This window comes from Maniola jurtina, chromosome 6, assembly GCF_905333055.1.
Source record: "Maniola jurtina chromosome 6, ilManJurt1.1, whole genome shotgun sequence".
Taxonomy (NCBI): Eukaryota; Metazoa; Arthropoda; class Insecta; order Lepidoptera; family Nymphalidae; genus Maniola; species Maniola jurtina.
Genome location: NC_060034.1, coordinates 7,404,933 through 7,417,000, shown reverse-complemented (window position 1 = coordinate 7,417,000; position 12,068 = coordinate 7,404,933). Strand labels below are relative to the sequence as shown.

Genomic DNA, 12,068 nt, shown 5'->3' with positions numbered 1-12,068 from the left:
TAGATTTTTTTTTCCTTTAAATCTGGCTTTACTCTGATTAGCCAATGTCAAGTTTGTGATAGGACTTCGTCTGTGATGGCGTTTGCTGGCTGCTGCGATGTCACGCCATCGCAGACGAAGTCCCGACCATAGATTATCTACTATATTACTAGAGATAGATGTGCGACTCCAGATTTATTTTTCCAAGTAACGCGTGTGCTCTCATCTAGAGGGCACTAATAGCGCGCTAGGCGTGCGAGAGCGCGAAAATTAATTAAATTTCAATTAAAGCTATTTTAATGTACTGTACTAGCATATATTATATTTTTTAACATGTTTTAAACAAACATTATTAATTCCATTAACGTTTGTTTAAAACATGTTTTAAGATAATATATATTTATCTATTTGTTAACCCATGCTCTCATATAGATGGCACCACAAGCGATTTTTAATTTACGATTTTTTTAATGTTCTGAAGTTGCACTCCTATGATTCCGATTTTCTTTTTATAAAGACAGTAGGTTGTACATGTTAGAGCTTAGCATTCAACAATGGCTGTATCAAACTTACAACTGCTTACTTACTTGGTTCTAGTTAAATAGTGTGTTTTTAGTTTAATAGTAATAATGCTTTTTCTATTTTTTCAAAAATTTATTTCTTGATCACAGACTAATCACCAATTTAACCTAATTTTTGTTGTGAAAAGTGAGTTATTTTGTAGTTAGTTTGGCTCATGAAAGATGACACTCGGCTATTTTCCAAACCATGAACGTATTATAACTATGCTGTAAATTAAGCCTTAAAGTGAAATTAAATAATTGTAAGTATCAAATTGAGTTATTAAATTTTTTTCACTATAATTTTGGAAATGCCCTCCGATTTTTTTTTAAATTTGCCGGGCGATTTCAGTCCCATCTTTCATTAGCCAGACTCTAGAACTAATAGTTGATTATTATAAGTATAGATTTTCAAAAGCCATTTGATGCAAAAATTCTCTGTGTAAAGCTTTGCTCAAAGAGTAAGATATTTATATTATTGGCTTCGCTTGCCTATTCAGTGTAGTCTTGGCTTAAAAAGGCTAGAACCCAAAGCCGTAAAAACTGTTTAAAAAAATCAATGTAGTCTGTGGCATAGATAATTGTATAATGTATAATATGTCTGTCTATGGCTTGCCTGGAGTCCACAGACCACGAATCCCTGGAGTCAACCATCGACCACGACCAGCGACGAAAAGGCAGAAAAATAGCTTTCAATGAAGATGCTGACGCAAAGCTGAGCGCAGAGGGCGCTAGAAGCGCGATGGCCGCTGTCATTTTGTAATTGCTTTGTTTACATCAGTTTGCAAATCGATTTTTTGCTGTTTTTTGTGGTTAAAACCTATCGATCAACGCAATACTTGATATGTATTCTACCTGGAAGCTCAAAGAATTGAAAGACGAATTAAAAAAACGAGGAGGGAGGATAACTGGAAAGAAATCGGAACTTGTAGAAAGGTAGTCCTAATATATATTATTAATTTTTTTTAGTGGTCTTTTATATAATTAGCACCTTTTTTTGGATTTGAATGTTTTTATTCTTAAATAATTCATGTTAAAAAATTAAGTATAGCCCTGAGATCGTTACTTTAGTACATAATATATGTTTTTAATTTTTAGGTTAGAAGCCTACGATCGAAATTTTAATTTTGGTCACCAAACCCTGCAAGCTTCTCAAAGCCAAGCAATTGACGTACCTGCTGTAGAACTTTACAAAGACGTTAATAGCTCCACCATATTGCCGAAGATTACCAAACATCATATTCAAAGTTACTTTGATAGGTAGGTACCTAGTGCTTATAATAACAAATAATATAATATTATTCTTTCAAAAGACATTTAATATAATAATACTGTTCCTTTATTTATCATGTAATACCCTAAGCCTCATTCAGTCCTCATGCATTGGTATTTATTTCAGATTCAATAAAAATATCTGTGATGCTGTTAAATTGTATGAATCGAGATACCTTCTTGTTTTACGATCAGCAACATCTGGCCAAGATACTTACCTAAAAGGTAGGCTTATTTCCACTTATACTAGACTAGCTATTTAATTTTAACTAGCTGATGCCTTGGAAATTGTGTGGAATAAGTTTTTTGATTAAGTACTACTGAAACTCCTCACACAATATTCCAGGATAAAAAGTAGCCACTCTTCAGGTTCTTAACTATACCCATACAAAAAATCACATTCCATTGCTCTGTTGTGGCGTGATTGAAGGACAAATGAATAAACCAACAAACAAACATACTTTTGCATTTTTAATATTAGTAGGATATAAGAAAATAAAAGGCGATGACTGAAATAATATGCAACTACTATTGATTGTGGTATGACAGTGTGGTTTTAGATTTTGTTTGTGTACTTGCCTTAATTTGATAATTAAAATTTATTATACCTATACTTCCAGGTTATTGCAAGGCATCCATGAAACAACTTCAATACGAGATTAACATCAAATTAAATAATGATGGAATGCCTGAAGAGGCAAACTGTGAATGTGCAGCAGGTGAAGGCAATGAAGCCCACTGTAAACACATTGCTGTGGTGCTTCTTGCAGCAGAAAACATTGTCCAGCAAAAAATAATAATCCTTCATGAAGTTTCTACGTCACAACTACAGACATTCCATAAGCCATCAAGGAAATATTATGCTACTCCATTACGAGCTTCCAGATTCCCATCAAAAAGGGATATAAATAATACTGTCTTCTCGCCATACTTGAAGCAAAACCCTGATTTTGACAAGAAGGCATTTCAATGCAGATTCCAGTCCATGATTCTAAATTATCCACAGTCATCAATGCCTATAAAACAGATATATCCTGTAGCCAGCCAACGAAGCATATGTTTGGACCATGAGTACTTGGAAAAAAGTGCCATAGATTGTTTTTTAGAATCTATGGTATTGCAAAATGTATCAGAACAAAAGATTCTGGAAATAGAAAGGGAGACTCGAGGACAAAGCAATAACCCAAAATGGCATAGTTACAGAAAAACCCATATAACAGCCAGCATTTTTCATACTGTGTGCCATTTAAAAACTGAAAGTTTATTGAAATATTCCAGTCAAATCTTACATAAAACTACAATAAAAACCAAAGCAATGGCACATGGTAATATAAATGAAAAAATTGCAATGAAAAAATATATGGACACTTTTAATCTTGAAATTACAGAATGTGGGTTATTTTTGAGTAAGGAACGTCCTTACCTAGGAGCATCCCCTGATGGCTTACTGGGATCAGAAACAATAATAGAAGTAAAATGTCCATATAGTTCGCGGAACAAAGAAGTTTGTCCACTAAATGTGCCATATCTACAATATGAAAATGGGAAACTCTCTTTGAAAAAGAACAACATATATTACTATCAAATACAAGGGCAATTGTATGTCACAAAAAGGAAATTTTGCAACTTATTGGTTTATACCTTCAAAAGTTTAGAAGTCATATTCATTGATTATGATGAAGAATTCATTAAGTACATGTTAGAAAAACTTGATTATTTTTATCACAACTTCTTTAAAGCTGCTGTGATTAAAAAACTCCTATATAAAGAATAATAATGTCTAATAAAAAATTTATATAAGATTAAACAGCTTTTATTTCATAATATTTTCTCTAAAATTACATACAAAAGCACAAATGAATAAAATTCTTGATGATAAGGCTACGTGGTATGGGCTTAATTCACTTTTTAAAATCTTGTAAGTTTTGGCTAGCCCAATAATACGTTCTATGTGCACTCGTTTGCTTGCTAGTTTTCGATCCTGGACTATTCTAATACCAGGTATTTGTGTCTTTCCTTTCAAATATGTTGGAATATTAATAGTAACGTCTTTTGTAGCAAATATATCCTGCACATTGAAACCTCTATCAGCCATAATAGAGTCGCCACTGTCACAACGATTAACCAGCTCAGATCTTTCTATGATCTGTCTATCACTGACAGAACCACCATAACATTCTGAGATATATGATATTAGACCACCAGGTGTTGCCCCAATCATAGCCTTCACAGTATTTTTGTGTTTATAGTTGCTGAATGTCACTTGCTGTGCTATAGGATTACCAGGCTTTGTAATGGGTATTTCCGTTGTGTCCACAATAATTCTTGTACTCGGAAAACCTCTTTTAAATGCCTCCGGCATAAAGTATTCAACTAATTCTTTAGTGGGCCAAATATCAATTAAATTCCATATTTCATACATAAAATTGATCCATGTTATAAAAATGTTTGCAACATTAGTTTCTGAAATACCAAACAAAAATGCCAACTCAAAATCTGGTAAATACCTTCTAAGTTTCATCATTGTTATTAACATTTGGTCACGAACACAAACATTCATAACTGTACTTCTCAAATAGTTTAAATTATAGCACATAGGAGTTAATGTGTCTAAGAGCAGCATGAATTTGTCATAGTTTTCAAGACCGGTATAAAAATGAATAGTTTTATTATTGCCTCTCATAGCTTCTAGTGATAATATTCCCAAAGTACTACCACACTGAGTGCTAACAGATATTGCTTTTGGAGTAATGTCTTCTGTTGAGGACTCTATTATTGTAGATATTTCTATTTCAGTACTCGTAGAGGGTTCTGGAATACTTTCATCCACAGTTGGTTGACCGAAGTCAATTTGGCGTCTGCTTCTTGCCAAATATCGACGGGCTCTTGATGTAGGCGTTGTTGACACATGGGTGGACCAAGGAAATATGCTTGGTATGGTCCCCTTTTTTAAATACCTGCATATTTGAGGATATCCTGAAAAATAAAAATAAATTGAACAAGTCAGCAATATTATTTGTCTAAACTAGTATTGTAACATAACTAGTAACATTGATAAAAATAAGAGCTTTTTAGACCAGGCCTAAAACTATAGGTGGATAAAGGGTGACAGGATACATAGTGATACATTAGTGATGCATGGTTTGTTTATTCTTTAAAAGAAACTAGGGAAATATTCAAACCAAATTATGTGTGTTGGAAATCAGCTTTCAAACACAGTAAAATATTTATAGTTCCATGAACACACTGGTACAAATGATAACTGCGATTCTGTGACACTAATGACTGAAATTAGATACTTTTTAACTCACCTGTGTAAGCTGACTCTCCTACATAATCAGACTCTTGGAAATGATTCCGACATAACCTGCTATGCAAAGTCGCCACAAAATTTTTGCGACGTATAACCTTCTCCCACTGTTTTTTTAACTTTGGATCTTTCGGAAATAAATGGACACCGGAGTTAGTACATCCTGGCACAGCACAAAGAGGCATATTTTGAGAAAATTAAAAAATTACTTTGTGAAAGGTTATTAAACGTATGATTAAGACAGTTTTCAATGGCCATGGCGACGATGCGCCATCTGGCGTGATAAAATGGCAGTCAGCATCCCCAATGTAGGATTTGAGATTTCTAAATTAATAATAATCATAAAAATTAGGGCTTTGAGTGCTTAGCGAAATTACTGGGGCTGTTCTATTTTCCTGGATAACCAAAAGGCATATTTTGGTTCTTAAAATGTCTGCAGACAATATTGAAAAGTTGTACCAAAATTATGGTATTCTCGCCGATGCCAAGGATGATATATCTAAGGTAGCTACCTAACCTATAAAATTACTAATTTTGATAAATGTACAGTAAATCCCAATACTTATTAAAGTAATTATATGTAGAAATGTTATCTATTCTGATTTTGTTTGTTACAGCATGAAAAAGAATATTTGGAGATATTAGCTGCGGTGAAAGGATCTGATAAAGAGAAGCGTTTGGCCTCGCAGTTTATTGCAAAATTCTTTAACAGTTTTCCTAATTTAGCGGACCAGGCTATAGAAGCTCAGTTCGATCTCTGTGAAGATGATGATGTGGCGGTAAGTGCTATTTTCACTTGTGCTAACTGCTATTAAGTTGGTTACTTGCTTATAATAAAACATCACGTCCATGGCAATGTTGCGTATATCGTATTATTTTACAGGAGAGCAAATGCACTGTTTTCAATTTTTGCTATAGTTCTGTATGAACAAATTTGAGTTCTTAATGAATTGATACATAAAAGGGTGACCGGGCTTATGATATTAATTAATAATAATCAGCTTTCATTTGAGATTATTTTCAATTGTTAGGTTTATGCCCATCTAGATTTTGAGCACTCTTTAAAGTATAATTCTGATTTTTTGAACTGACATGTCAGTTCAATAAAATTGGATATTAATGATTGGATAGCCATGGATATTATATTAATATGTTGATGAATAAAATGATTCATGAAAATATTCTAGAATTGAAACTCAATTGTATCTCTACTGTTAGATTAAGAAACTTTACCGTAGTTGGTTTATTTCACTGTGCAAAGTTGCAACTCACACAAATACCACTAAACTGTTTGTAGGAAGTAAGAGTAACTTAAATATGTTTTAGTGGAGTAATTTGTGTCTAATGTAATGATTTTAGATACGAAAACAGGCTATCAAAGACTTGCCGACTATGTGTAAGAACAATAAAGAGCATACCACCAGGATCGCTGATATCCTTGCACAGCTGCTGCAGTCAGAGGATGCTACAGAAATAAACGTTGTCACCAATTCCCTTCTTACAATACTGAAGACTGATCCAAAAGGAACACTGTCCGGTTTGTTCTCGCAAATCCATCAAAGCACTGACAGTGATGTTCCTAATGAAGTTGTACGGGAACGATGCATCAAGTTTTTAGCCACAAAAGTTAAGCAGTTAGGAAGAGAAATTATTGACAAAGATTGCGAAGATATTATTATTGCTGAGGGGAAAAAAATCTTACAGGTAATTTTATATTTTATTTGTGCCTTACCTATGATCTAAGAACCAATGCATGTGAACATAGGTGAATTTTTTATTCCATTACTCTTAGAGTCCAATGTTCAATCCCAACTGACTGGATAAAGTTCGGGCGCAGGACCAACAACTTTATATGCTCTCCGAGGTACACCACCAACTTCCTAACTCTAGGCTGGTACTGATAATTTCTTGACAGAAAACTCAACTTTTGACCCAGCTTGGGATTCAAAGCCAGGATCTCGACATTTGCCGTCAAACATGTAACCTCTAGATTAGTGCAGCAGTCAGTATCTAATGTAGTGTAATAGTGACTTATTAAAATTCAATAAAATAGTAATAATTTAGTAAATGTTCTCCAGTCCAGAGACCAGTCATCAACAGAGAGTCTAGCTAAATTATGTGTTACGAGATTAGATATTACGAGGGCGGCACTGAAAATTTCGGGAATCAAGGAAGTGACACAACATTACTATTTAAAAATGTATTTATTGCTTTTCGAAGTATTCTCCGCGAAATTTGACACATTTTTCCATACGATGGAACCAATCATTGAAGCAACCATTCCATTCGGAAGTTGGGGTCTCCAAAATGGCCGTTTTGTAGACGTCCACAGCTTCTTCAGGTGATGAAAATCTCTGACCACGCAATGTATTCTTTATTTTAGGGAAAGTACAGAAATCACTAGGGCTTAGGTCGGGGCTGTACGGCGGATGGTCTAATAATTCTATGTTTTCTTGCTCTAAAAACTCTTTTGTTCTGTGCGCGGTGTGAGAACTCGCATTGTCGTAATGGAGGATGATGCGGCGGTTGCAGTTCTCTTTACGGAGTTCAGAAACGACCTGTGGCAAACAAATGCTAGCATACCATTCAGCATTAACTGTTCTTTGTCCCGCAAGAGGAATAGTCGCAACATGGCCGGTTTTGGAGACAAACGAAAACAACTTTTTTACACCTAATTGTTCATGCAAGATTATTTGTATTTGACTCATGCCAATGTCTAAGGTTGTCTGAATTTCGCGATATGTCACATGTCGATGTTCCTCAATCAGCTTACGCACAGCATCAACGTTTTCTTGGGTGACTGCAGTTTTTGGATGACCTTGACGGGGATCATCACTGAGCTTGACACATCCACGTTGAAATTCAGCAAACCAGCGATAAATTGTGGTTTTAGATGGGGCTTCATCACCAAATGCAGAAATCATCCGGTCGACACACTCTTTTTGTGTTAAACCACTTCGAAAGTCATAATAAATCATCGCTCTAAAATTTTCTCGAGTCAATTCCATTTTCTCAACGACTAAACAAGTTTGACAAGACCTTGTGACAAGACTGAGAATCTTTTCCTAAATAAATAAATGGTATTCGATTTTTAAAACCTAGGAGTCTTCAATTAAAAAGATTTTATTATAACAGGGACAGTGGAAATATTCCATTCCCGATACTTTTAGTGCAGCCTATGTATACTTCATAGTGCTCAAGTGAATCTTATAACTTGCAGCAGGATAAGCTAGCCACTAGAGTTAAACCAACTGAGCAGTCAACCAATTGCTTAGTAGTAAAGTCATTTTGCCTGTAATTTCCTAGATTTAGGTTAGACAAAGAGTCAAGGCTCATATTATCCTCTTGTAATCCATAAATAATTGCACAACATAATAATTATGATGTTTACAGGATTCTGTTGCTGACGAGTTAGAACACGTTATGGATTTGTTGACTTGGTCTAAACTTGGTAAGACACCAGCAGGAAAGAAAGAACTGACTCAGCTGATAGCAGCACTGGCTTTTACTTCTGAAGACTGGCACCCAGAGGATCCTGAATATGTTGACAGACTTATTCAATGCACTCAACATGCTCTGCCGTTTTTCTCTGTAATTATACTTTATATCTTTTTTTGTATTCTGAAGAAAACTAATATAATATCAGTTAGTAATTTTGTTACACAAGCTATCTTTGTACCAAACATCAAAATCGGTTAAATGGATGGACAGTGAAAAGCTAGCAGACAGACATACACACTTTCTTATTAGTATGGTTTATTTACAGGCACAAGTTGAATCCACCCAGTTTGTTAACATATTCTGCGATCATGTCCTCCAGCGATGGAATGAAGTTGCTGCTACATTGGGTGAAAATGATTTGAAACTGGAATTACTAAAGACATTCGCTGAAATCACAGAACACTGTGGAGAAATTGAGAATGCAGAGGAAAAAATCAAAATCACATATGATGTGTTACTGGTAATTTAAGAAATATTTACTTAAATATTAGAAATATAAAATAATAATAATAAAACACTGCATAAAAATAAAAGTTGCAGATGTATGTCCTAAGGATTTATAGTATATTTTTATTATTTACCTACAAATGTTTGGGGTAAAAAGGTATTGTAACTGTCCAATAAGACACGCGTCTTACCATTTTCCACAAAAACTATTTAGTGGATTTGGATAACAGTTTTTGCATTGCATACTTAAACTTCAGAGCAAGTTCTTAGAGATATTTTGCATTTACAGACCACCAGTGAGCACTGATCTATTCATTTGTTCTAGAACTACCTACCAGAAGCGCCTGTGGAAAATGAAGAAGAGATTGCCACCAAAACTGAAAATGGTGAAAAACCAGAGGATACGAAGTCAGCAGCACCATCCTTACAATTTTCACATGTTGAATGTGCCCTGTTTGCACTTCATTCTTTGTGCAGAAAAGCTCCAGAGGCACTTGGCGCTGATGCTGCAAGACTTAAAGCTTTGCGTCTTAGACTGCAATACACTGCTAGACTGACTCAAGGATATATTAAAAAGCTCAAGGAAGTTACACAGGTATGAGTGTTTCATGTTTTCTAATTTATAATAATTGGCAACAGGATAAATTACGGGCAAGCGGACTAGTGCAGTGACCAGCTGATGTTATGTGATGGACAGGCCATGAGCATTTGCAGCAGCAGAGGAACCATAAATGTTGCCAGCGATTGAGGAATTTGTTAAACTGCCCCTTAAATAAACCCGATGTTGAAATTTAGGAAATATCTTTAATAAAGAACATTCATAGATCATACATGGTAGGGCTGTCGGCCACACGATTTGTGTATCAGCTGACCTTATGCTTCCCATTCACTGCCAAAGTACATGCACAGAAACATCTTCTCAAAGCTTTTCTTCTCGTCTAGAAGCTCTAACATAACATTTGAGATTCAATGATACAAACATCAAAACTAAGTAGAAAAGTTAAATCTTAAGTACATTGAAGCCAGTTATAATAATCATTTTTTATCTTTATACCAAAATTAAAGTCACAAGGTGAAAAGCAATGCTACAGCATAATTTTCAGCTGGACATATTTAGAAAAAGCACTACTTTCACACCTGTTGAGATTTGTGTAAAACCAAATAGATACACCACTAAACAAATAAATAATCGTTATTATTTTTTACAGAGTAAAAAAGGTGAAGATGCCAATTCGGAAGAAAACAAATTGAAAATTGTAGCTTTGAAAACTACCTCCAACATAAATACTCTTATAAGAGATATATTCCGCACTCCTCCCAGTTTCAAAAGCAAAGTCCAACTTTCTTTCCAATCTAAGAAGGCTGAAAAAGAGGTAATAATTACAATATTATATTCATTAATTAATAAGAGCAATTAGTCTTTTGTTTAACAAGCTAATAAATTGAAATAGATTTTATGCTATTCTTTGTAATGCTCCTGCATATTATTAATGGTATTAATATATTTTGTTTTAGATAACACAGTCCAATGCATCAGAAGATAGAGACAAAGAATCATCAGGTTCAAAAAGACACAGACCAATTACTTTTGACAACCGCGATCAGAAAGAATCGCCAGAAAAGCGCGCTCGGAGTGGTGACAGAAACCTTAAGATGTACACACCACCTTCAGGCAAATACAGCTCCAGATTAAACAACTCTGGAAGATTCTCTGGTTCCAACTATGGCAGGGGTAGGGGTGGTTATGGAAGACGCGATTTTCGAAACAGTGGTGCGCCTTTTAGACGGCGTAGCAACTTCTAAAAACAATTCCAATATTTTTCCATTTGGGCCATGACAATCCTATTTAGTAGAGAAAACAAATGGCTGTCAATTAATATAGTTGATATTATTATCAGCTTTGATCTACCTATGACTGATTTCCACGTAGAGTGGTAAACAAAAACCCTTTGTTAAATTTTCAAAAGAGTTATTGAAAATTTACAAATGAAATTAGTATGATAATCTCTGGAGATGAATGGGGTATTTTGTTGCTTTCTTTTACCCTCGGTTTACGCAGTTTACCCTCGTTGCTCTGTTTTGGTTGTATAGGATGTCCTTGTATTGACTTGCAAAAGCGAATGATTTAGCTGAAGAAAATCATTTCGTGGAAAATTGGTTTTTTTTGCAGGTAGTGTGGCTGAATGCTGAATTGTAGCTGCTAAATGGATTTCTGTTTTAATAATGCCTATTATTTAATGTAGTTTAAATTATTATCTTTCACATTGTAGGTCGTAAGTATTTGATTATTCAATATTGTAGATTGGATCCAGCAGTTACTAGAAGTAAATGTGACTCGCAAGCTTCAAAAATTGTGAGTATATATATTATAATTTTTATTATTATTTTATTTTACTTAGGTTCATCATCACCAAGTATTTAAGAGATGGGGAAAGAGAAGCTCCTGTAAAAAATATGTAAGTACTACATTTTAAAATACAATTTTGTTTAATATTATATAGGCAATATCAGAAGACAGTCACCAGAGTTGGACCATCCTGTGGACAAAAGCTGTAATTCAATATTGTTTCAGATTTCTTTATTGACATCTTTTAAAATCCAAAGAAGGTTCACCTACAGAATTTATCTCGACATGTTTATTTCACCTCAATAAAAAATGAAATAATAATAGTTGTTTCAATAAACTCGCCCTTCATTCTCTTTAAGACTAATCAATTATTATTACTATTACTTCTGAACTTGCTTGGAAATAATAATTGTTGTGGGCAAAAGCTAGCTTTTTTTACCTACAAAAATAAACTGTTAAGGTTTCCTTACCATCGTACAAGAAATAACATTTTTTTTTGAAATTTTCATGGTGGTTATTTTGATTTTTTTATTATTTGTTATATTATCAATAAAGATACACATTCTGTGACAACTCATTTATTGTGGTTCACAAGATATACCCTGCTGACAGACAGGCGGACGGACGGACGGACAGACAGCCGAGGCCTAAT

The 12,068-nt window shown here is 34.3% G+C and overlaps 3 protein-coding genes across 3 annotated transcripts; 2 read left to right on the top strand and 1 right to left on the bottom strand.

The window, feature by feature from the left end:
- The first annotated feature begins 1,237 nt into the window (after positions 1-1,237).
- Positions 1,238-3,585, top strand: LOC123866085. Its single transcript, XM_045907442.1, has 4 exons — positions 1,238-1,475; positions 1,638-1,799; positions 1,939-2,036; positions 2,432-3,585. Exons 1-4 carry the CDS (start codon positions 1,384-1,386, stop codon positions 3,583-3,585), a joined length of 1,506 nt encoding a protein of 501 aa, XP_045763398.1. The 5' UTR covers positions 1,238-1,383.
- Positions 3,586-3,624: 39 nt separating this feature from the next.
- On the bottom strand, positions 3,625-5,346 carry LOC123866088. The gene is made up of 2 exons (XM_045907445.1): positions 5,123-5,346; positions 3,625-4,787 (listed from the first exon to the last, which is right to left on the bottom strand). Exons 1-2 carry the CDS (start codon positions 5,304-5,306, stop codon positions 3,625-3,627), a joined length of 1,347 nt encoding a protein of 448 aa, XP_045763401.1. The 5' UTR covers positions 5,307-5,346.
- Positions 5,347-5,426: 80 nt separating this feature from the next.
- On the top strand, positions 5,427-11,739 carry LOC123866084 (apoptosis inhibitor 5). Its single transcript, XM_045907441.1, has 8 exons — positions 5,427-5,625; positions 5,739-5,900; positions 6,481-6,825; positions 8,515-8,712; positions 8,888-9,082; positions 9,395-9,664; positions 10,278-10,442; positions 10,585-11,739. Exons 1-8 carry the CDS (start codon positions 5,551-5,553, stop codon positions 10,870-10,872), a joined length of 1,698 nt encoding a protein of 565 aa, XP_045763397.1. The 5' UTR covers positions 5,427-5,550; the 3' UTR covers positions 10,873-11,739.
- The last annotated feature ends 329 nt before the right edge of the window (positions 11,740-12,068 follow it).